Source organism: Chrysemys picta, chromosome 13 (assembly GCF_011386835.1).
Source record: "Chrysemys picta bellii isolate R12L10 chromosome 13, ASM1138683v2, whole genome shotgun sequence".
NCBI lineage: Eukaryota > Metazoa > Chordata > Testudines > Emydidae > Chrysemys > Chrysemys picta.
Genome location: NC_088803.1, coordinates 18,272,186 through 18,296,424, shown reverse-complemented (window position 1 = coordinate 18,296,424; position 24,239 = coordinate 18,272,186). Strand labels below are relative to the sequence as shown.

The 24,239-nt window shown below is 47.9% G+C and overlaps 2 protein-coding genes across 2 annotated transcripts in view; both read left to right on the top strand.

Moving 5' to 3' along the window:
- Positions 1-19,708, top strand: part of LOC122173202 (ribonuclease-like) — a 34,035-nt gene extending 14,327 nt beyond the window's left edge. Inside the window, exon 2 of the mRNA XM_042847181.2 lies at positions 18,722-19,708. Within this exon, the coding sequence (XP_042703115.1) occupies positions 18,746-19,171 (426 nt within the window). The 5' untranslated portion in view covers positions 18,722-18,745 and the 3' untranslated portion in view covers positions 19,172-19,708. The remainder of the gene's footprint in view (positions 1-18,721) is intronic.
- Positions 6,951-9,486, top strand: LOC135975272 (uncharacterized). Its single transcript, XM_065565568.1, has 2 exons — positions 6,951-7,922; positions 8,917-9,486. The coding sequence occupies exons 1-2, from the start codon at positions 7,346-7,348 to the stop codon at positions 9,390-9,392; spliced, it is 1,053 nt and encodes a 350-aa protein (XP_065421640.1). The 5' UTR covers positions 6,951-7,345; the 3' UTR covers positions 9,393-9,486.
- Positions 19,709-24,239: the final 4,531 nt, after the last annotated feature.

Below are 24,239 nucleotides of genomic sequence, written 5' to 3'. Positions count from 1 at the left end.
CTTTCCTAAGGTGCGGAATCCAGAATTGGACACAGTGCTCTAACTGAGCCCTCCCTAGTGCCAAGTAGAGTGGATCAATTCCCTCCAGAGTCCTACGTACAACAATCCTGTCAATACACCCCAGAATGATATTATCCTTGTCGGCAATTGCATCACATTGTTAACTCATATTCCATTTGTAATCTACTATAGTTCCCCAATCCTTTTCAGCAGTCATACTGGCAACTAGCCAGTTATTCCCCACTTTCTAATTCTGCAGTTAATTTTCCCTTTCTAAGGGCTGGTCTACACTGGGGGGGGATCAATCTAAGATACGCAACTTCAGCTTACGTGAATAACGTAGCTGAAGTCGAAGTACCTTAGATTGACTTACCTGGGGTCCACACCGCGCGGCATCGACAGCCGCGGCTCCCCCGTCGACTCCGCTACTACCGCTCACTCTGGTGGAGTTCCGGAGTCGACGGGGAGCGTGTTCGGGGATTGATATATCGCGTCTTAACGAGATGCGATATATCGAACCCCGATAAATCGATCGCTACCCGCCGATAAGGCGGGTAATGAAGACGTACCCTAAATGAAGTACACTGCACTTGTCTTTATTGAATTTCAACTCAATGATTTCAGGCCATTTCTCCAATTTGTCAAGGTTGTTTTAAATTATAAGTACTTCAACCCCTCCCAGCTTAGTGTAATCTGCAAATTTTATAAGCTTACTCTCCACTCCATTACCCAGGTATCAAGGCTGCTTCCCCACTCTGAACTTTAGGGTACAAATGTGGGGGCCTGCATGAAAAATTCTAAGCTTAACTACCAGCTTAGATCTGGTCCGCTTCCACCACTCCCAAATGTGCTAATTCTCTTCCCTGGGTATTAGGGACACACTCCCAAACAAAGAACACAAACAAAAGTCATAACTATAAAGGGAAGGGTAACAGCTGTCCTGTGTACAGTACTATAAAATCCCTCCTGGCCAAAGACTCCAAAATCCTTTTCCCTGTAAAGGGTTAAAAAACTCAGGTAACCTGGCTGGCATCTGACCCAAAGGACCAATAAGGGGACAAGATACTTTCAAATCTTGAGGGTGGGAAGGCTTTTGTTTGTGTTCTTTGTTTGGGAGTGTGTTCGCTCTCGGGACTGAGAGGACCAGACATCAATCCAGGTTCTTCACATCTTTCTGAACAAGTCTCTCCTATTTCAAACTTGTAAGTAAATAGCCAGGCAAGGCGTGTTAGTTTTTATCTTCATTTTCTCAACTTGTAAATGTACCTTTTTGCTAGAGTGTTTATCTCTGTTTGCTGTAACTTTGAACCTAAGACTAGAGGGGAGTCCTCTGAGCTCTTTAAGTTTAATTACCCTGTAAGGTTAATTTCCATACTGATTTTACAAAGATAATTTTTACCTTTTTCTTTAATTAAAAGCCTTCTTTTTAAGAACCTGATTGATTTTTCCTTGTTTTAAGATCCAAGGGGTTTGGATCTTGATTCACCAAAAGTTGGTGAGAGGAAGGAGGGGAATGGTTAATTTCTCCTTGTTTTAAATCCAAGGGGGTTGAATCTGTATTCACCAGGAGTTGGTGGAAGAAAGGAGGGGGGATGGTTAATTTCTCCTTGTTTTAGATCCCAGGGGGGTTGGAACTGTATTCACCAGGAGTTGGTGGGAGGAAGGAGGGGGAATGGTTAATTTCTCCTTGTTTTAGATCCCAGGGGGGTTGGAACTGTATTCACCAGGAGTTGGTGGGAGGAAGGAGGGGAATGGTTAATTTCTCCTTGTTTTAAGATCCAAGGGGTTTGGATCTGTATTCACCAGGGAATTGGTGAAGGTCTCTCAAGGCTACCCAGGGAAGGAAATTAGCCTTGGGATGGTGGCAGCGGACCAGAGCTAAGCTGGTAGTTAAGCTTAAAAGTTTTCATGCAGGCCCCTACATTTGTACCCTAAAGTTCAAAGTGGGGATACAGCCTTGACAGTACTGTACACAGGAGGGCTGTTACCCTTCCCTTTATAGTTATGACACGCCCCCCCAAATCACAGATAGTGTTGGACAGCCGGTTCCACATTGGCTGTGATTTCTTCCTGGAGCTTTAGGAGAAAACAGAGTTAATAAGACACATGCACCTTTAGACATACTACTGATTATATAAAAACTAACAATATGTTCCACATTCCAAGAACAATGTTTAACCAGTTGATTCTGGGAAACTTTCCCGGGAGAGTGCATCAGCCACTTTGTTAGAAGCTCCTGAAATGTGTTGTATTTCAAAATCGAAATCTTGGAGAGCTAAATTCCACCAAAGAAGTTTTTTGTTATTCCCCTTGGTGGTATGAAGCCACTGTAGCGCAGCATGGTCTCTTTGTAGTTGGAAACGCCGTCCCCAAACATATGGGCGTAGCTTTTCCAGCGCGTACACAATGGCGTAGCATTCCTTTTCGCTGATTGACCAGTGGCTTTCCCTCTCAGACAGTTTCTTGCTGAGAAACACAACAGGATGAAATTCTTGATCTGGTCCTTCCTGCATTAAAACTGCTCCCACGCCCCGCTCGGACGCATCTGTGGTTACTAGGAACGGTTTGTCAAAGTCTGGGGCCCTTAGCACAGGGTCAGACATGAGTGTCGCCTTAAGCTGGTTAAAGGCCTTTTGACACTCATCAGTCCACCGAACTGCATTTGGCTGTTTCTTTCTGGTTAGGTCTGTCAGTGGGGCAGCGATTTGGCTGTAGCATGGTACAAATCGCCTATAATATCCGGCCAAGCCTAAGAAGGATTGGACCTGTTTCTTTGACTTTGGAACCGGCCACTTTTGGATAGCATCCACTTTGGCCTGTAGGGGATTTATAGTTCCTTGACCCACCTGGTGCCCCAGATAAGTCACTCTGTTTTGGCCTATTTGACACTTTTTAGCTTTAACAGTTAGTCCTGCCTGTCGGATGCGCTTGAAGACTTTTTCCAGGTGCTCTGCGTATTCTGCCCATGAATCAGAAAAAATGGCCACATCATCAAGGTAGGTAACTTCAGATTCTCCCAATCCCGCTAGGAGACCATCTACAAGTCTTTGGAAGGTGGCAGGTGCATTTCGCAACCCGAAAGGAAGTACATTAAATTCATACACCCCGGCCTGGGTGACGAAGGCTGACCTTTCCTTAGTGGGTTCATCTAGTGGTACTTGCCAGTACCCCTTGGTTAAGTCTAAGGTAGAGGTGAATTGGGCATGTCCCAATTTCTCCAATAGCTCATCTGTACATGGCATTGGATAGTTGTCAGGACGAGTTACAGCATTTAGCTTACGGTAGTCCACGCAAAAGCGTATTTCCCCATCTGGTTTGGGAACTAGAACCACTGTAGATGCCCATGCACTCTTAGAGGGGTGGATTATACCCATTTGTAGCATTTCCTGGATCTCCCTGTTTATAGCAGTTTGGGCATGAGGTGACTCCCGGTAGCGTGGGATTCTAATTGGGTGAGCATTACCTGTGTCAATGGAGTGGTATGCCCGTTCGGTCCGTCCTGGGGTGGCTGAGAACATTGGCGCAAAGCTAGTGCACAGCTCCTTGATATGCTGCCGCTGCAGACGTCCAAGGGTCTTGGAGAGGTTCACCTCTTACACGCCACCATTACTTTTTGCTTCATAATAGACACCTTCAGGCCACTCCGCGTTATCTGTTTCCTGGGCTGTAAACTGGGAAACCTTTAATTCTCTGGAATAAAAGGGCTTAAGAGAATTAACATGGTATACCTTAGGCTTTATGTTGGAGGTGGGGGATGCTATGAGATAGTTAACAGCTCCTAGGCGCTCCTGGACCGTGAATGGTCCTTCTCACAATGCTTCCATTTTATGGGCCTGGAGCGCCTTTAAGACCATGACTCGGTCTCCTACTTTGAAGGACCATTCTCTGGAATGTTTATCATACCAGGCCTTTTGCTCTTCCTGAGCATCCTTTAGGTTTTCTTTAGCAAGAGCTAAAGAGTGTTGGAGGGTGCTTTGTAGGTTGCTTACAAAGTCTAGAATGTTAGTTCCTGGAGAAGGCGTAAACCCCTCCCATTGCTGCTTCACCAACTGTAATGGCCCCTTAACCTCACGGCCATACACAAGTTCAAATGGTGAAAACCCTAAACCGGGATGTGGTACAGCCCTGTAGGCAAAAAGCAACTGCTGCAACACTATGTCCCAATCATTGGAGTGTTCATTTACGAATTTACGTATCATGGTCCCCAAAGTTCCATTAAACCTCTCCACCAGGCCATTGGTTTGATGGTGGTAAGGGGTGGCAACCAAGTGATTCACCCCATGAGCTTCCCACAGGTTTTTCATCATCCCTGCCAGGAAATTAGTTCCCAAATCTGTAAGGATGTCGGAGGGCCAACCTACCCTGGCAAAAATGTCTGCTAATGCCTGGCACACACTTTTAACCCTGGTGTTGCTTAAGGGTACTGCTTCCGGCCATCGGGTAGCAAAATCCATGAAAGTCAGTATGTACTGCTTTCCTCTGGGGGTCTTCTTTGGGAAAGGACCCAGAATATCCACAGCTACTTGCTGAAATGGGACCTCAATTATGGGTAGTGGCTGGAGAGGGGCTTTGACCTGGTCTTGGGACTTTCCCACTCGTTGGCACACCTCACAAGACCGGACATAATTAGCAATGTCCTTGCCCATTCCCTCCCAGTGGAAGGACTTCCCCAACCGGTCTTTGGTTTTGTTCACCCCAGAATGGCCACTGGGATGATCATGGACTAAGCTCAAGAGCTTTACCCGATACTTAGTGGGAACTACCAACTGTCTTTGAGGATGCCAGTCTTCCTGGTGCCCACCAGAAAGAGTCTCCTTGTATAAAAGTCCTTGTTCTACCACAAACCGGGATCGGTTAGAAGAGCTGAGAGGCGGTGGGGTGCTCCGTGCCGCCACCCAAGCTTTCTGAAGGCTGTCATCTGCTTCCTGCTTGGCCTGGAACTATTCCCTTGATGCTGGAGACGTCAGTTCTTCCTTGCACTGTGGACTTGGGCTTGGTCCCTCTGGAAGCAATGCAGGAGCTGGGGCTGTTTCCATTGACTGTGAACCGCTGTCCACTGGTGCACTATGTTGTATTTCAGGCTCTGGCTGAGCCTCTTGGGTAGGGTTATATGCTGCTTCTGCCAGTTTAGGCTTGCTGGTGCCCTCTGGCGTTGGAGTTGTAGACAGGTTTGCAAGCGCTGGACTCAGTGGTTGCATTGCCAGTTCCGGTTCTGGGACTGGCTTTGGTTGGGTCTCTGGGATTGGATCCACTACGGCTGTTGCAGTCGTTGGCAGGGGATCCGGTTCCACCACCTTTGGCTGGGTGTCTGGTAACACAGACGGGGCCCTGGGAGACAGCTCAGGAACAGGGATGGGGGTGGAGGCTTGCTTAGCCTGGCTGTGGGTGACTATTCCCACCCTCTTGGCTAACTTCACTTGATTGGCCAAGTCTTCCCCCAGCAGCATGGGGATGGGATAATTGTCATAGACTGCAAAAGTCCACATTCTTGACCAGCCCTTGTACTGAACATGCAACTTGGCTGTAGGCAAGGTTACAGACTGTGACATGAAGGGTTGAATTGTCACTGGAGCCTCCGCGTTGATGAGTTTGGGGTCCACTAGGGATTGGTGGATAGTTGACACTTGTGCCCCAGTGTCCCTCCAAGCGATAACCTTCTTTCCGCCCACTCTCAAGGTTTCCCTTCGCTCCGAGGGTATGAGAGAGGCATCTGGGTCTGGGGATCTTTGGTGTGATTGTGGTGTAATGAACTGTAATCGGTTGGGGTTCTTGGGGCAGTGAGCCTTTATATGTCCCAGTTCATTACATTTAAAACATCGCCCTGCTAAGGTATCACCGGGGCGATGTTGGTTGGTGGAGACTGGTATGGTGGAGTGAGAAGGCGTCTGGGGTTTCCCTTGGAATGTGGGTGGGGCCTTGGGTTGTCCCCGGTGGTAAGGTTTTGTTTTGGGTTGCCCCTTCTGATATTCGCTCCAACTGCTACTAGTTTTTTTCTTTTCTGCCACCTCCACCCATTTGGCTCCAATCTCCCCCGCCTCGGTTACAGTTTTGGGCTTCCTATCTAGGATGTACCTTTCTATTTCCTTAGGAACACCCTCTAAAAACTGCTCCATTTTTACTAGGAAAACCAGATCTTCCAGAGATTTAACATTTGCTCCTGATACCCAGGCATCACCATTTTTGTCAATGTGGTAGGCATGTCGGGTAAATGACACGTCTGGTTTCCACCTTAGAGCTCTGAACCGCCAATGGGCATGCTCGGGTGTTAGCCCCATTCTGATTCTGGCCTTGTTTTTAAAAAGTTCATAACTGTTCATGTGTTCCTTAGGCATTTCAGCCGCCACCTCTGCTAAGGGTCCACTGAGCTGCGGCCTCAGCTCTACCATGTACTGGTCTGTAGTGATGCTGTACCTAAGGCAGGCCCTTTCAAAATTTTCTAAGAAGGCCTCAGTATCATCGACTACCTTCGTAGGTGGGGAATTTTCTGGGATGGGAAGTGGTACCTGGAGAGGTGTTGCTAGGATTGGCTGGTATATCCGGCCTAGCCCTTGCTAATTCCAAGTCATGCTTCCTCTCTTTTTCCCTCTCCTCCATCTCTTTTTCTTTCAGCTCCATAGCTCTCTTGTGGGCCTCCTCTTTGGCTTTCTCTTCAGCTTCTTTCTTGAGTTTTTTTAATTGAAGCAGTCTCTGATGTTTTTTTTCATTTTCTTCTGCTTCTAGTCTGGCCAGTTCTAGTTTGTTAGCTACTTCTTTGGTAGTCATTTTCCTGTTTTCTTGTGCTGGGCCACCCCCCTCTGCAGTTGACTGAAACTGGGATACACTCAGCTCAGGCAATAGAGACTTTCTAACTAGCTATCCCCGAGATATAGAAAGAAAAAAAAAAACAATTCAGCTTGTAAATTCTTTTTGCCAGCTGTTTGCTCACAGCTTGACTCCTTCTCTTAACAAAGGCCTGGTCTACACTAGGCGTTTATGTCGAAGTTAGCGCCGTTAAATCGAATTAACCCTGCACCCGTCCACACTGCGATGCTATTTAGTTCGACATAGAGGTCTCTTTAATTCGACTTCTGTACTCCTCCCCGACGAGGGGAGTAGCGCTAAATTCGACATGGCCATGTCGAATTAGGCTAGGTGTGGATGGAAATCGACGCTAATAGCTCCGGGAGCTATCCCACAGTGCACCACTCTGTTGACGCTCTGGACAGCAGTGCGAGCTCGGATGCTCTGACCAGCCACACAGGAAAAGCCCCGGGAAAATTTGAATTTGAATTCCTTTTCCTGTCTGGCCAGTTTGAATCTCATTTCCTGTCTGGACATCGTGGCGAGCACAGCAGCACTGGCAACGATGCAGAGCTCTCCAGCAGTGATGGCCGTGCAGTCTGGGAATAGAAAGAGAGCCCCAGCATGGACTGATCGTGAAGTCTTGGATCTCATCGCTGTGTGGGGCGATGAGTCCGTGCTTTCCGAGCTGCGATCCAAAAGAAGGAATGCAAAGATCTACGAGAAGATCTCTAAAGACATGGCAGAGAGAGGATACAGCCGGGATGCAACGCAGTGCCGCGTGAAAATCAAGGAGCTGAGACAAGGCTACCAGAAGACCAAAGAGGCAAACGGACGCTCCGGATCCCATCCCCAGACATCCCGTTTCTACGAGGCACTGCATTCCATCCTCGGTGCTGCCGCCACCACTACCCCACCAGTGACCGTGGACTCTGAGGATGGGATACTGTCCACGGCCGGTTCCTCAGACATGTTAGGGGACGGGGAAGATGAGGAAGGAGATGAGGAGGGCGAGGCAGTTGGCAGCTCTCACAACGCTGATTTCCCCGACAGCCAGGATCTCTTCATCACCCTTACAGAGATCCCCTACGAAGCGTCCCCAGCCATTACCCCGGACACAGAATCTGGTGAAGGATCAGCCAGTAAGTGTTGTAAACATCTAAACATTTATTTTTAACAAAACAGGAATATTAACAATTAAAAGAATGGGTTGTTCATGATTAGTGTGCCCTAGGCGCTTAACGGTTTAGTAAGGGGCAGTGCAAGTTTTGAAAAGAAATCTAGCAATGTCCGGTTTTCAGTGATTGTCCTGCACAAGCCGCTCTACTGTGTATTCCCTGCTACTGCAGCTACAGTAAAATGCGGTCTATATGTGCGGGGATAGAGCAGTAATCCTCCTGGGACATCTCGATGAAGCTCTCCTGGAGGTAACTTGAAAGCCGTTGCATGAGGTTCTTGGGGAGAGCGGCCTTATTGGGTCCTCCGAAGTACGACACGTTGCCGCGCCACGAGATTATCAGGTACTCGGGGATCATTGCTCTGCACAGCAGGGCGGCATACGGCCCTGGTCTTTGGAGGCTTTCCCGGAGCATTCTCTCTTTGTCGCTCTCGGAGATCCTCATCAGGGTGATGTCGGCCATGGTGACCTGCTTTTAATTAGGTAGGGGAATGTTAGTGTTGGGACTGCTTTCCCGTTCCTTTACAGAACTGTCACCGCTGGTTTGCAGCCACGCGGTGGAGGCGGGAGAGGGGCAGCCGAAAGGGATCATTCCCGGGGACAGCCGCGAGGGGGTGGGACAGGGGCAGAGTTCCCGCTTGCCGGATTGCTGGCAGCAGGGACTGACATTGATTTAAATGTGAAATGAGGCCAGTGGTAATATAAAAGTTTTAAACTGCCACAAGTGTACGGCTTACCATGTCTGCCTGCAACAGAAATTCCGTTGTGCTGCCTCGCTTCTCAAATGTGCTGTTCAAGACCCCAGGCACAGAATGCGAAGGCCGAGAATTCGACCTTGTGCTGAGTGCGCATGTGAAAGGTGCTGTGCATGGTCTTGTTCACAGAGAAAGACTATGTTCTTTGTTCACAACTACATTTATCTTTCAGAGGAATTCACTCCCTTTTTCCCATTTCCACAGCCCCGTCTGCGACTGTCTCACAACCTAGCCTGGAATCACACTCCCAGAGGCTAGCGCGGATTAGGCGTAGGAAGAAGAGGACACGGGAGGACATGTTCTCTGAGCTTATGGCCTCTTCCCAAGCCCAGGCAGCACAGCAGACCCAGTGGCGGGAGAACTTGACCCGAATGCACCAAGCCAACATGGATCGGGAGGAGAGGTGGCGGCAGGAAGACCAGCAGGCGACTCAAACGCTGCTTGGACTACTGAGGGAGCAAACGGACACGCTCCGGCGCCTTGTGGATGTTCTGCAGGAACGGAGGCAGGAGGACAGAGCCCCGCTGCAGTCCATCTCTAACCGCCCTCCCCCGCCACCAAGTCCCATACCCACCTCACCCAAAGTGCAAAGAAGGAGAGGCGGCAGAGTCCCTGCTAACTCTCACTCCACCCCTGCAGAGAGCTCTAGTAGCAGAAGGCTCTCATTTCCCAAAATTTGAAAAGTTCTTTCCTTCCCGCCTGACACAAGCCCACGTCCAAGTTTCACCTCCCAATGCCATGTGTAGTTGATAATAAAAAATTCGTTTCTGTTAACTACTGTTTCAATCATGTTCTTTTGGAGGAGGAGGGGAAAGGGGGTTGGAAATTGGACAGGACAGTCTCCTTTGGCAGGGTACATAGTCGGGGGCAGGCACAGCAGCAGGGCACATACACAGTGCAGTGATGCAGTGACTAGTTGCCCCGGTTAGTCTGGGAGGTTGTTTTGATGTAATGTTGGGGGGGGTGGGTTGCTCTGTGACTTTGTGGCGGGGGAGGGCAGTTACAGATCTTAAGCGCCGGTCCTTAGACAGGATCACAGAGCCACACAGCATGGGATCTGTAACCGTCCTCCCCCTGCCACAAAGTCAAATAGACCTCCCATACACACAGTCCCGATCAGGAGGGGTGACAGGCTCCGTTGAAACAAGCATCCCACCGCAGCGGAGCCTGTCAATCCTTGAGTTTAGAAGCTGCATTCGCATCACAACACTAGACCCGCCCCGCACCACAGTCTGCGTCCCAGTTTTAAAAAATTCCCGCTAAAACAGTATTAAAGAAAACGGTGTGCTTTAACAAAGTAGAACTATTTTTATTTCGACACGTGTGTTGGAGGGGGGGTGAAGGGGGTATGTAACTGGATAGGATAGTCAACATTACCTGGGTAAAGAAACGGGGGCAGGTTTAGCTTCTCAGTACACAAACTATAAAATCACAGGTTACCCTGCTCACTCAGGAACTTTGCTTTCAAAGCCTCCCGGATGCACAGCGCTTCCCGCTGGTCTCTTCTAATCGCCCGGCTGTCTGGCTGTGAGTAATCACCAGCCAGGCTATTTTCCTCAACCTCCCACCCCGCCATAAAGGTCTCCCCCTTGCTCTCACAGAGATTGTGGAGCACACAGCAAGCTGCTATAACAATGGGGATATTGGTTTCGCTGAGATCACAGCGAGTCAGTAAGCTTCTCCATCTCCCCTTGAGACGGCCAAAAGCACACTCCACCACCATTCTGCACTTGCTCAGCCGGTAGTTGAAGAGTTCTTTTTCAGTGTCCAGGGCGCCAGTATAGGGCTTCATGAGCCAGGGCATTAGCGGGTAGGCTGGGTCCCCGAGGATGACTATAGGCATCTCCACATCCCCAACAGTTATTTTGTGGTCCGGGAAGTAAATACCTTGTTGCAGCCGTCTAAACAGACCAGAGTTCCTGAAAACACGAGCGTCATGAACCTTGCCCGGCCATCCCACGTAGATGTTGGTAAAACGTCCCCTGTGGTCCACCAGTGCTTGCAGCACCATGGAAAAGTATCCCTTTCGGTTAATGTACTGGGTGGCCTGGTGGTCCGGTGCCAGGATAGGGATGTGAGTTCCATCTATGGCCCCACCGCAGTTTGGGAATCCCATCGCTGCGAAGCCATCTATGATCGCCTCCACGTTTCCCAGGGTCACTACCTTTGGCAGCAGTACATCAACGATTGCCTTCGCTACTTGCATCACAACAACCCCCACGGTAGATTTGCCCACCCCAAACTGGTTCGCGACTGACCGGTAGCTGTCTGGCGTTGCAAGCTTCCACAGGGCTATGGCCACTCGCTTCTGTACACTCAGTGCAGCTCGCAACCGGGTGTCACTGCGCTTCAGGGCAGGGGACAGCAACTCACAAAGTTCCAGGAAAGTTCCCTTCCGCATGCGAAAGTTTCGCAGCCACTGGGATTCATCCCAGACCTGCAGCACTATGCGGTCCCACCACTCAGTGCTTGTCTCCCGTGCCCAGAATCGCCGTTCCACGGCATCAACATGACCCATTGCCACTGTGATGTCCTCGGCGCTGGGTCGCCTGCTTTCTGACAGGTCTGTGCTACTCTCAGACTTCAGGACATCACCGCGGTGCCGTAGCCTCCTTGCCTGACTTTTCTGCATCTGCCTCAGGGAAACCTTTATGATAAGCTGCGAGACGTTGAGAGCGGCCACAACTGCAGCGATGGTCGCAGCGGGCTCCATGCTCGGAGTACAGTGGCGTCCGCGCTGTCAATGACTGGAAAAGCGCGCGAACTGTTTTCCCGCCGGCGCTTTCAGGGAGGGAGGGCGGGAGTGATGGACGGATGACGACAGTTTCCCAAAAGCACCCTCGACTCATTTTGTTACCCAGAAGGCATTGCCGGCTACACCCAGAATTCCAATGGGCAGAGGGGACTGCGGGAACTGTGGGATAGCTGACCACAGTGCACCGCTTCGAATGTCGACGCTATCACCGTTAGTGTGGACGCACAAAGTCGAATTACTGTCCTTAGTGTGGACACACACGTTCGACTTTGCAATATCGATTACAAAAATTCGATGCAAGTAAAATCGAACTACTCTCGTAGTGTAGACAAGGCCAAAGACCCTTGTTAAAAAAACTTATCACCTCTGCCTTCAGGCAAGGAGAGATAAGATATGCCTCTACCTACAGCTCTGCTTTCCAAGCAGCTAGAAAGAAGAAAAGAAAATCTTACTGGCTTTTGGTTTAAAATGATCCCACCGCTCTGCCACCATGTCAAGGCTGCTTCCCCACTCTGAACTTTAGGGTACAAATGTGGGGGCCTGCATGAAAACTTCTAAGCTTAACTACCAGCTTAGATCTGGTCCGCTGCCACCACTCCCAAATGTGCTAATTCCCTTCCCTGGGTAGCCTTGAGAGACTCTTCACAATTCCCTGGTGAATACAGATCCAAACCCCTTAGATCTTAAAACAAGGAGAAATTAACCATCCCTCCTCCTACCTCCCACCAACTCCTGGTGGATCAAGATCCAACCCCCTTGGATCTAAAAACAAGGAAAAGTCAATCAGGTTCTTAAAAAGAAGGCTTTTAATTAAAGAAAAAGGTAAAAATCATCTCTGTAAAATCAGGATGGAAACTAACTTTACAGGGTAATCAAACTTAAAGAGCCCAGAGGAATCCCCTCTAGCCTTAGGTTCAAAGTTACAGCAAACAGAGATAAACACTCTAGCAAAAAGGTACATTTGCAAGTTGAGAAAACAAAGATAAAAACTAACACACCTTGCCTGGCTGTTTACTTACAAGTTGGAAATCTGAGAGACCTGTTCAGAAAGATTTGGAGAGCCTGGATTGATGTCTGGTCCCTCTCAGTCCCAAGAGCGAACAACCCCCAAAACAAAGAGCACAAACAGAAGCCTTCCCCCCACCAAGATTTGAAAGTATCTTGTCCCCTTATTGGTCCTTTGGGTCAGATGTCAGCCAGGTTACGTGAGCTTCTTAACCCTTTACAGGTAAAAGGATTTTGGAGTCTCTGGCCAGGAGGGATTTTATAGTACTGTACACAGGAGGGCTGTTACCCTTCCCTTTGTAGTTATGACACCAGGTCATTAGTAAAAATATTGAGTAGTAGCAGACCCAGGACTGACCCCTGCAGTACCCACTAGATATGCTCTCCCAGTGTGACAGTGAACCATTGATAACTACTCTTTGAGTACAGTCTTTCAACAAGTTCTGCACCCACCTCATATTAATTTAATTTATACCATATTTCCCTAGTTTGCTTATGAGAAAGTCATGTGGGACTGTGACAAAATCCTAATTAATATCAAGATATATTATGCTTCCACTTGGGCAGTAGCCCTGGTCAAAGAAGGAAATTAGGTTGGTTTGACATGATTTGTTCTTGACCAATCCATGCTGGCTATTCCTTTTAACTCTATTATCCTCTATGTGCCTACAAATTGATTGTTTAATAATTTGTTCCAGACTCTTTCCAGGTATCAAAGTTAGACTGACTGGTCTATAATTCCCTGGGTCCTCTTTAAAAACAACAAGGAGTCTGGTGGCACCTTAAAGACTAACAGATTTATTTGGGCATAAGCTTTCGTGAGTAAAAACCTCACTTCTTCGGATGCATAGAGTGAAAGTTACAGATGCAGGCATTATATAATATATAATATATAAGCATTATATAGTCTTTAAGTGTTAGTCTTTAAGGCGCCACCAGACTCCTTGTTGTTTTTGTAGATACAGACTAACCCGGCTACCCCCTGATACTTGGGTCCTCTTTCTTCCCTTTTTTAAAACAATAGTTACTATGGTTTCCATTCTCCAGTGCTCTGGGACCTTACCCTTCCTTCATGAGTTATTGCAGATCCTTGCTAACAGTTCTGAGATAGCTTCAGCTAGTTCCTTAAGTACTCTAGGATTAATTCAATCCTGCCAAATTTAATACTTTTAATTTACCTAGATATTCTTTAACCTGTGGGCTTGTGTTCCTTTCTCCTTCTTGTTAATATTAATTAAGTTGAGTATCTGATCACCATTAACCATTCTAATGAAAACTGAAGCAAATAGGGATTAAACACCTCCACCTTTTTGATGTAATCAGTTATTAGCTCTCCTTCCCTGCTAAGTAGAGGACCTACAATTTCCTTCATTTTTTGCTTGCTCCTAATTATTTAAAGAACCTCTTCTTATTGCCTTTTATGTCCCTTGCTAACTTATTTTGTACCTGAGCATTTCAGATTTTGTCCCTATATGCTTGAGCTATTCTTTTGTACTCCTCCTTATCAATTCATTCATTTCCCCCCTATTTTGTAGGATTCTTTTTTTGATTTTCAGGTCATTAAAGAGCTCCCAATGGAGCCATATTGGCCAGTTACTATTCTTCCTAGCATTCCTTCGCACTGGGATAGTTTGTTTCCTTGAGAAACTGCCAGCTCTTCTGAAATCCTGTATCTCTTAGAATTTCTTCCCATGGGACTTTACCTACCAGTTCTCCAAGTTTCCATTGTCTTATCTCACTCCTTCCTTTCCTGAGAACCATGAAATCTACCTTTTCGTGATCACTTTCACCCACATTGCCTTCTACCTTCACATTCACAATCAATTCTCCCCCATTGGTCAGAATCAAGTCTAAAATGGATGTGCCCCTGGTTACTTCCTCCAAATAGAAGAACTATTGGCTGAACGTGGAATATGACCTCCTTAGTGAAACTAGGACATTAGCTAGTTTGGAAGCTTTTAAGAATGCAAGGAAAGATGGGCCTTTGACTCCCAATCTATATGTTAATTATACGTGGTGGCCTCTTCCCTAGTTTGGCAGTGCCATCAGAACTACCTGCCAGGAATTCTCTTGGCAATAACAACTTCCCATGGGCCAAGAGTAACTACTAGTCTTCAGAGACTCCTACAGTGGGATGGGAAAAAATGTTAGTAGATAAAGAGGAATATGGGTGTGTACAGGGAGGGACTGGTGGAGAGAGAAAGAGAGGGAGGGAGGGAGAGAGAGAGACAGGTGTGTTTGGGGATGGATAAACAGAGAGCAGTATCTGTACCAATTTTACTATTATGCCAGTACTTCTATTACTGTGGATTCAGATATAATAGTAAAACCAGGCTTTATACCAGTATAGCTGATTCCTTTCTATTGAAGGCAATAAGTTTTACCAATGTAAGCCCCTTTCTACTGGTAATCAATGAACAATAAGGAAATCACAAAACTCTGTGTGTGTGTGTGTGTGTGTGTGTGTGTGAGACATCTTTCCATGTATAGGCTCATGTGTGTATTTGTATGAGTCAGTCTTGCATGTTTCATGTTTTGCCTTCTGTTTGTTTGTATACTGTGTATTTGAGTCCCTTGTTTATGGAAGTCTTGTATGTCTCATGTTATATTTCTTGTGTGTGTGTTTTGTGCATATGTGCTTCTTGCTTGAGTGCATCTTGCATGCCTCCTCTCCCTTCTGTGTCTGTTTAGATCTTTTGGCGGTGAGTTTGTGTTGTGTGCAGTTATGCTTCTTGCTTGTGTGAGTCAGAGCTTTGGCAGTGCCCCTTGTTGCTTCATGTGATGTGCTTCGGTCTTGTGTCCCTTAGTGCATCGCTTTGAATGTTCCTTGGTCCCAAGAAAATGTAATTTACTCTGCTCATCTGTCCATCTCTTCCACAGTGTCCTTCCCCATCTCACTCTCCTTTCGTTATTAAAATTCCACAGGAACATTTCTGCTCCTCATAAAAAGAGCAGACATCCAATGGGGGTTCTTCTTCCTTCAGAGAATCACTCTTATCCTGCAGAGAAAGAATAATGCATCACTTAGATGTCAGCATGTGCAATTTACATCAGCCCATCACCTATTGTGATATTCTGCCAACAACAGATGTTTACGGTTCCATTACTCAGTGGTTCAAACGCTCGTTCTGGCAATTGGGTGGTGTGGGCTTCAAGTCTTGCTGTGGCCACATTTAATTTGTGCTAGGGGCATTTGATCCAGTGGTGCAGGCTACTTTCTTCTCTTCCTTTATTGACACCAGCAATTCACCAAAGCAATGTAGACACCCAGTTTCTCTTATTTTCATGGCATCCAATTCCCTTAGGCACTTTTCAGGGTGGTTGCAAGTCAGGATTGAGGGGCACCGGCAGAACTGTGTGTGGAAGAAGCATGGTAAATGGACCTTTAAATTTACCCTGATTATAAGATCAGCTGTGAAGAGCAAAAATTGATGAAATGTCCAGTCACATAGAACAATAAGAGTAGATTGGGAAAGGTGCAAATTGTGACCGAAAGACCGAGTTAGTCCAAACAAAATGGCCTCCCAATATAACTCAAGACCCTGTATTAAGATCAAACACAAGAAGTGTGGGACCAGAAATCAATGGACCAAAACTAGTGTGTCATAAATTAGTCCTAAATGGTGACCAAAACAATGAGGCGGGGGGGCTGTTCCATCCATCCCTCCCTTTGAGGTCCTTGAAAAAGACCAGTTTGGGAGATAAATTGAGAGAGGAGAGGAAGAAAATGCAACAATTACCGACTGAATGCAGGGGAAGGAGCGAGCTTTACCATCATGGCTGCCACAGTGGCCATCTCCTGGAACCATGGAATCCAGCATGACACCCCTGGGCCTCCTTCATCCTAATCCCACGAGACATCTTGACCAAACCAGGCAACAGAGAGAGGGACCCAGATGACATGGCCACCCACCTCAACCAGTTCCGTCTAAGTCTCAGCCACACCTGCGAGATGAGATTTTGTCTCCCCCCGATCATGTATCCTTTTCATTCTCTACCTTAGTTCTTCTCTTTCCTATCCCTCTCCTTTGTCTTTCTATCTAATAAGAGTCCGACTTAGCCGGCCAAGACTGGATATTTGGCAACACTGCTGTGAGCCTGTGTCCTACACAACCCGATGCGGGTACCAGTTTGCCAGGTCTCTGAGTGACTGATCAGACCGTGATGCCAGGCCTGTGTTTCTTCAGCTGCATAGCTACAAAGGAGAGCCAACACTAGAGACAGAAGCTGCATTTTCTCTCTTTGCAATTCCCTTTCTTGCTGTCCTGTTTTGTGTGTTTGTCTTGTGTTGTCTTCTAGAAAAAAGAACTATAACAGCAGCTGCTCCAGCCCATCTCAGCTAACTTCTTTTCTTTTTCCTAAAGGACATTCTTACCACTTTGGAGACTTTGGGATGGGGGAGGGGGAGACGTTCCTTCTAAAACTGTCCAGTTAAAGGGAAATGGAAGAAAGGGAGGCTATTAAAATGAAAGCCTTACTGAAAACATCTGAAATATAAAGAATTGACTGTGATTCCTCTCTTTTTCTGTCTCTTTAAGAACTTTTAATGATGTGTTCGCCATGGGACTGAGCAGGCTGGATACCAAACCCCGAACCGTGTTTAAATCTGTTTAACGGTGGCCTGTGATAGAGGCACATTAACACCTTTGACACTTTGCGACCATGTTTTCCATCTGAATGACTACAACAGAATCCAGAGCTGGGCTAGCTGAGGGCTGTAGTTCAGGACTGGGGAGCATTGGAAGAGCTGTGAGTTTCTAGGCTAGGCTTGGATGAGGAAGGTACAGTGGGTCAGGACTCAGGGTGCAACTACACAGCAAACAAAAGTGTGACTGCGGCACGGGTGTGCGTTCCTACATTAGTTTTATTCTAGCTAACATGAGTAATAATAACAGTGGGAACAAAGTAGCATAGGTTTAGCACAGGCTGGCAACCAGAGCTGGTACCCCAGGTCGCTGGTGAGCTGGCATTGGAGCAGCTATCCTTCAGTGAAGTCTGTGCCGCCCACTATCCTTACCCACACTAACGATTAAAGCTGGAATGTCTCTGCCCACCTGCTCTACAATCAAACCTTTGCTTGCTGGGTAGACACACCTTTAGATGTTTTTGTGGAGTCCGCCTCTCTGGCAGGACACATGCTGTTTGTTCTCCACCTATGCCCTGACTGCTGGGCCACTGCTTTTAATTGCAAGCTGTCAGGAAATCATGCTAATCCAATTGCTTATTAGACTTCCTCGTCCAACTCCTCCCCCTCCATGTCTGGTTGAGCTCTATATAACATACGCCAAGATGGGAGGGAGGATCAAGGTGAGGTTCAGCTTGGCAGACACCAGGATCCATCTCTCTGACAACAGGTATGGAGTGCCAGTAAGTCAGGACTCAGGATGCATCTACATAGCAAACAAAAGTGTGAAGTCTTGGATACAGAACAAGGCTGGGGCGGGGGGCGGCTGGACTAAGTTGGGGGTGAGTTACACATGGCACAGGGGCAGGGCAATATCAGTCTGCCTCTAAGACTCAGGACACCTGGGGTCTATCCATGGGTCTGGGTGAAAATATTGGAAAGAGTCCAGCGGACGGCAACAAAAATGATTAGGGGGCTGGAACACATGACTTATGAGGAGAGCCTGAGGGAACTGGGATTGTTTAGTCTGCAGAAGAGAAGAATGAGGGGGGATTTGATAGCTGCTTTCAACTACCTGAAAGGGGGTTCCAAAGAGAATGGATCTAGACTGTTCTCAGTGGTACCAGATGATAAAATGAGGAGTAATGGTCTCAAGTTGCAGTGGGGTAGGTTTAGGTTGGATATAAGGAAAAACTTTTTCACTAGGAGGGTGGTGAAGCACTGGAATGGGTTACCTAGGGAAGTGGTGGAATCTCCTTCCTTAGAGGTTTTTAAGTTCAGGCTTGACAAAGTCCTGGCTGGGATGATTTAGTTGGGGATTGGTCCTGCTTTGACAGGGGGTTGGACTAGATGACCTCCTGAGGTCCCTTCCAACCCTGATATTCTATGATTCTATGATTCTATGAATAGTGGTTAGAGGATGAGAGGGTGGATCTTGGTCAGGGTCTGTGCAAAACCTGGCACAGAATGGTGCAGGAATTATTGGATGTGAAGGGGCTCTGGGGACAGAGTGGGGTGGGAGGGGATCATGGGAGTGGGAGGAGGTAATGGGTGGAGTTCCATGGAGAAGACAGAGCCCTGCCCCATGCTGCCTCCATCCATCTTCCCCCTTACCCCCATTGCAGGTCGATCCAGTGACAGACACAGCCATGGCTCTGAAGGGACCCTGCCCAGCTCTCCTGCTGCCCCTCGCTTTGCTGGTCGCCTGCCTGGCCCTGTCCAGCGGGGATCCATGGAATCTGCTGAATGACATATTCCGGAGACAGCACGTGAACAACCCCAAGAACGAAGCCATCAACAACAAAGTCTACTGCAACATGATGATGTGGGACCGGGGCGTATTCTGGAAGTACACCAACACCTTCATCCATGCGCCCATCAGCACTATCAATGCCGTCTGCAAAGCAGATGGCATACCCGTTGGGGGCTTCAAACGCAAGAGCAAGAAGGAGTTCACAATCACCACCTGCACATTTAACTTGGGGACCTTCTCTTTCAACGGACTCAGTGGCAAAAACAAGATTGTCCTCGCCTGCTTGAATGGACTCCCTGTGAAATTTGTGAGGCACATTTAGGACCCAGCCAGGGTGTGGAAGGCAAGAGGGGGACCCTGCTGCTTGCACTAACCCTGCTCTGTCCCTTCCACATTGGCCACGGCACCTGGCTCCTCACCCACCTCTAAACACTAGTAAGATGGTATACGTGTTTTCACCCCTCAACCACCGCTGCCCCTGTGCCCATTATACTGTATAGCCTCCCCTTCCCCACCCCACCCTCTGTTGCCCCTAATGACCATTATACAGTATAGCCGCCCCTTCCCAATCTCCACCCTCTGCTGCCCCCTAGTGCCCATTATACAGTATAGCTGCCCCTTCCCTGCCCCTCACCCTCTGCTGTTCCTAGTGGCCACTACTGTATAGCTGGCCCTTCCCCATCTTGTTATCCCTGCTGTCACATGGCGGCCATCTAAAAACCTATCCTTTAATTAAGAAATATTAATCAGTTTCATGTTCTTGTATTGTGTATTCAGGCTGATCATGAGCAATCCTCATATATGTCAAGATTAAGTGTTATTGGTCATTTGCTTCACTTTTTTTTTCTCTGTTTCTCTGTGCTCCCTAAATGCAATAAAGCCAGATACAGGCAAAAGAAATCATTGTCTTGTTGTATGAGACTGGGGATAGGAAGAATATAAACCACTGACCACTTAAGTATGGTGCTGGAAACATGTTATGGTTTTCCAGTATTTCTCTGTGCTTTCAAGGCCAGTGTCAACCTCTTCCCCATTGCTCAGAATAGAGCCCAGGAGTCCTGACTGCTACCACCAGCCCTGCTCTAATCACTAGACCCCACTGCCCTCTGAGAGCTGGGAATAGAACCCAGTAATCCTACATAAGAAGATAAGAATGGCCATTGTGTGTCAGAGCAGTGATCCATCTAGCACAATACCTATCTCCAACAGTGACCAGTGCCAGATGCTTCAGAGGGAATGAACAGAACAGGGCAATTTATCAAGTGATCCATCCCCGTCATCCAGTCCCAGCTTCTGGCACTATCAATCAGAGATTTAGGGACATCCAGAGCATAGAACTGTGCCCCTGACCACCTTGGTTAAGAGCCATTGGTGGACTTATCCTCCGTGAACTTATCTAATTCTTTTTTGAATAAATAGTTTTAAGTGAGGTGAAACTTGGGGGCTATGCAAGACAAATCAGACTCATGAAAGGGATACAGTAGTCTGGAAAGGTTGAGAGCCACTGCCCTAAAGTTTCCTAACATTATGTTAACTTTTTTGATTCCCACTGCACAATAAGAACATAAGAACGGCCATACTGGGTCAGCTCAAAGGTCCATCTAGCCCGTATCCTGTCTTCCAACAGTGGCCAATGCCAGGTGCCCCAGAGGGAATGAACAGAACGGGTAATCATCAAGTGATCCATCCCCTGTCTCCCATTCCCAGCTTCTCGCAAACAGATGTTTTCAAGGAAAAATAGATTGAGTGGGGGGGGGGCATGGTGACAGACTGATAAGTTGATGTGTGTGGGAATGGACAGACAGATAGAGTGGTAGGAATGGAGTTAGGCAGGTTGATGTGTATATGTATGGATTCGGGACCTTCTCTTTCAACGGACTCAATGGCAAAAACAAGATTGTCCTCGCCTGCTTGAATGGACTCCCTGTGAAATTTGTGAGGCACATTTAGGACCCAGGCAGGGTGTGGAAGGCAAGAGGGGGACCCTGCTGCTTGCTCTAACCCTGCTCTGTCCCCTCCACTGAGAGTGGAGGATATTGTGATCGATTTATAGGTTGATGGGTCCAGGGATGGATAGTTAGAGTGAGTGGAATGTTTGGTGGTGGACTGATAGGTTGATGTGTCTGGGGTGGATAGATATTTAGAATGGTGGGTACAATGATAGATTGTTAGACCGATGTGTCTGGGGATGGGTAGATAGACAGACATGAATGCTGTGATGCCAATGTCATGCCAGGACCTTTCCTTATTTGTCTGCATGGTCCTGAGCTGCCGGGAAGGACACACACTAACATCCCAACGCTCATACATACACTAATGTCACACACTCACACACACATATACTAATATCACACAAACACTAATATCACACACACACAAACAGTAATATCACACACAGACACACACACACAGTAATATCACACACACAGACACACTAATATTGCACACCCAGTCACACACAGATACACTAATATCACACACACACACACACAAACACCAATATCACACACAGATACACTAATATCATGCAGACACACACACAGATACACTAAAACCATACACATACACAACACCTTTAGGGAATGCTGCAAATACAGACATTGGATGAGCTAGGCATCTAAGGAAATTGGCAACATGTTTAAGCTGACCACTTTATTTGTACAACGTTGACTGTGCGTGTGTGAAAGGCGCACTGTGTGTGCGGAATGCTGAGGTTAGTGTGAGTGTGTGAAAGATGTACTCTGTATGCTTGTGCAGAATGGCTGTTCATGTATGTGAATCAGACAGTGTGTGTCTGTTTTTGTGGGTTTTTCTATCTACCTTTGAGCCCCTAGACATCCCTGGACACCCAACCTCATCACAAGGCAGAGAAAAGCAACACACAGCTTGTGACTCCTCACTGGGGGAAAACAAAGCCAAACCAGATCTGCAATCCTACAGGCGATGAAACCCAAGTAGTTTTTACCTCCATGTAGCTCGTCACGGTCAGCCCACTACCCCCACCTGGGGTTAAACTTGTCTAGCCACAGAAAGGGAAACTACAGTGCCTTGCTACTGGAGGATTTCACCTGGAGAGGGTGATGTAGAGTCTGTGTGCATCTGAAGACAGCTGCCTTCCACAGAACCCCCGGGAGTGATGTGTGCATCTAGCAGCTCCCCGGACTTTGCCACAAGCCCATGGGCAAACCAACTGGCATTCCAACCCAACCCAGACTGGGGTGTTTGCCACAGAAAGCCCTGGCTGGGAGTCCAGGGGAAATCACTGCAAAATATCACCAAGTATCAATCTCCATCTGTCACTCTTTGAGAGCTAATTCTACAGACAGCAGCTGGCTGGAGACAGTGCCAGTGTCACCCCACGTGAGCCGCATCACGCCCAGCCGGCTCCATAACTCAGGATTTAGCATCCTGCCTTTGTAAACTGAGCGTTGAATGTTGTGTAACCCTTCTGCCAGGCCGAGTTGATAGCAGCAAGGTCTGGGTTCAGTACATAGGGGTCCCCTCCCAACAGCGTAACACAAAACCAGCTCGAGTCCCCACCCAGTGACCTGGGAAAATCTTACACACACCCCTGGGCGCCTTGAAGAGGCAATACTTCCCCTCTCACAAGCACAGAGTCTTGGTGTAGCAGAAAATGTTTAATAACATGAGGTAAATGACATAGCATTAAATTGGGAAAACACCACAACTAGAGTTCATAGACCAAACCATGAGCAAAGACCCACCCCAGCAAATTGGGCCATGTCCTTTCCCATTGGTTCTTGAAACCAGCAACCCAAGAATCACCCAAAGTCCCAAAAGTCCAACAACCCCCAAAGTCTCTGTCCCTGGTCAGTGCAGCCCCAAAGTTCAAAGGGAGGCATGAAAGGGGGTTAAGGGGCAGCTTACGTGATCTGAGGCTGACCAGCCGCCTCTCCGTGGGGTTCCGCCGCAGCCTTCACCACGAACCAGTCCACTTCCACCAGCCATCCCGTGAGCCGCTCCTGCTGTCCCACGAACTGCTCCGCTCACCGTCCCGTGAGCCTCTTCAGCTGTCCCCGCAAACGGCTCCGCTCCACTCCACTCGCCGTTCCTTGGGCCGCTCCAACTGTCCCCACAAGGCTCCATTCTGCTAGCCGCTCCTCCAGCCGTCCCCACAAACTGCTCTGCCAGCCGCTTAGCAATATAGCTTCAGGCTCCCCCACTAGTTCATACAGCACTCAGTAATCTCAGTGCTATAGCTCTTTTTTGATTTCAGCTCTTAGTGATTTTAGCTAGTAGTAGGGGAGCCCCACTGCTGGTGCTCCATTGGCCCAAAGTAAATTCAGCTCAGCAGCCTGTAACTAAACTCCTAATGGAATCAAAGTTAGCTTTAACATTCAACATTGAAGAGAGGAGACAGTGCAATTGGTGTTTCAGGCTCACAAAAGGGGCCCACACCACCAGGTACAAATACCTGCCCCCAACCTCTCTCAATTCACTGGGTTTTGAAACCCATGCCCCTTGTCTAGTGAGTGCTACTTAGTTAATGGTGAGTCCCTCTGTCATACAACAGTTCCACTGGCCTTGATTCACATAATCAGTGTAACAACATTTTATTCTTCCTGCCCCAATAACAGAGAAACTGGGGCTCCCACACCAGCCAAAGTAACCACTTTCAGTTGCTGTGGGCTTATGCTAGGTGTGTGGGTGTGCCTATGCAAACGGGATCAGCCCAAGGTTCTTTTCCACACTCGCCATAATTCACCACCAGATGTCAGGGTAGAGCTCATCCTGACTCTGCTTACAGTTGTGAATTCAAATCTCGCTAGGCCTTGTAGGGTCAGTGGGAGTTTTGTACCAGGGAATGTCTGAGATGTAACTCCTCGGATCCCGAGACCCCACCCAGAGTTTATTTTCTCTATAGACCTGCCACAAGTGACTCAGTCTCTCTGGTGGTGTTTTCTTCATGAGCCCAACTTGAGTTCTGCATATTGTCTCCAGTGTCCTGCCTCGTACCAGCCTGGCCCCTAATCCAGGGAAGTACAAAGAGCTTGTGGGGAGCCGGGCGTACCCCAGGATCACAATGTCACAACCAGGTGCAACGCCCTAGGATCACTTTGTCAGGATGTTAGGACAGAATGTGTCTGCCCCTTCTGGGGAACGGGTGTGGGAATGGTGCCAGCCATGTGTGTGTGCGTGGAAATGATAGCAGCCATTTGTGTGTGTGAATGTGGCACCCTCAGTCTGTGTAACAAATTTCCAACCCATTCACATCACACAAACTGGGCCTGCATAAACACACACATGCTTTGCAACTGCCAGTAGGGAATTTCACCACCAACAGCCAACGCTTCCTCCACTGCAGCTAAAACAAGCAATGACTTGAGCGCTGCCTAAATAGTGAGCTGTAGTAATTGCTAAAGCCAGAC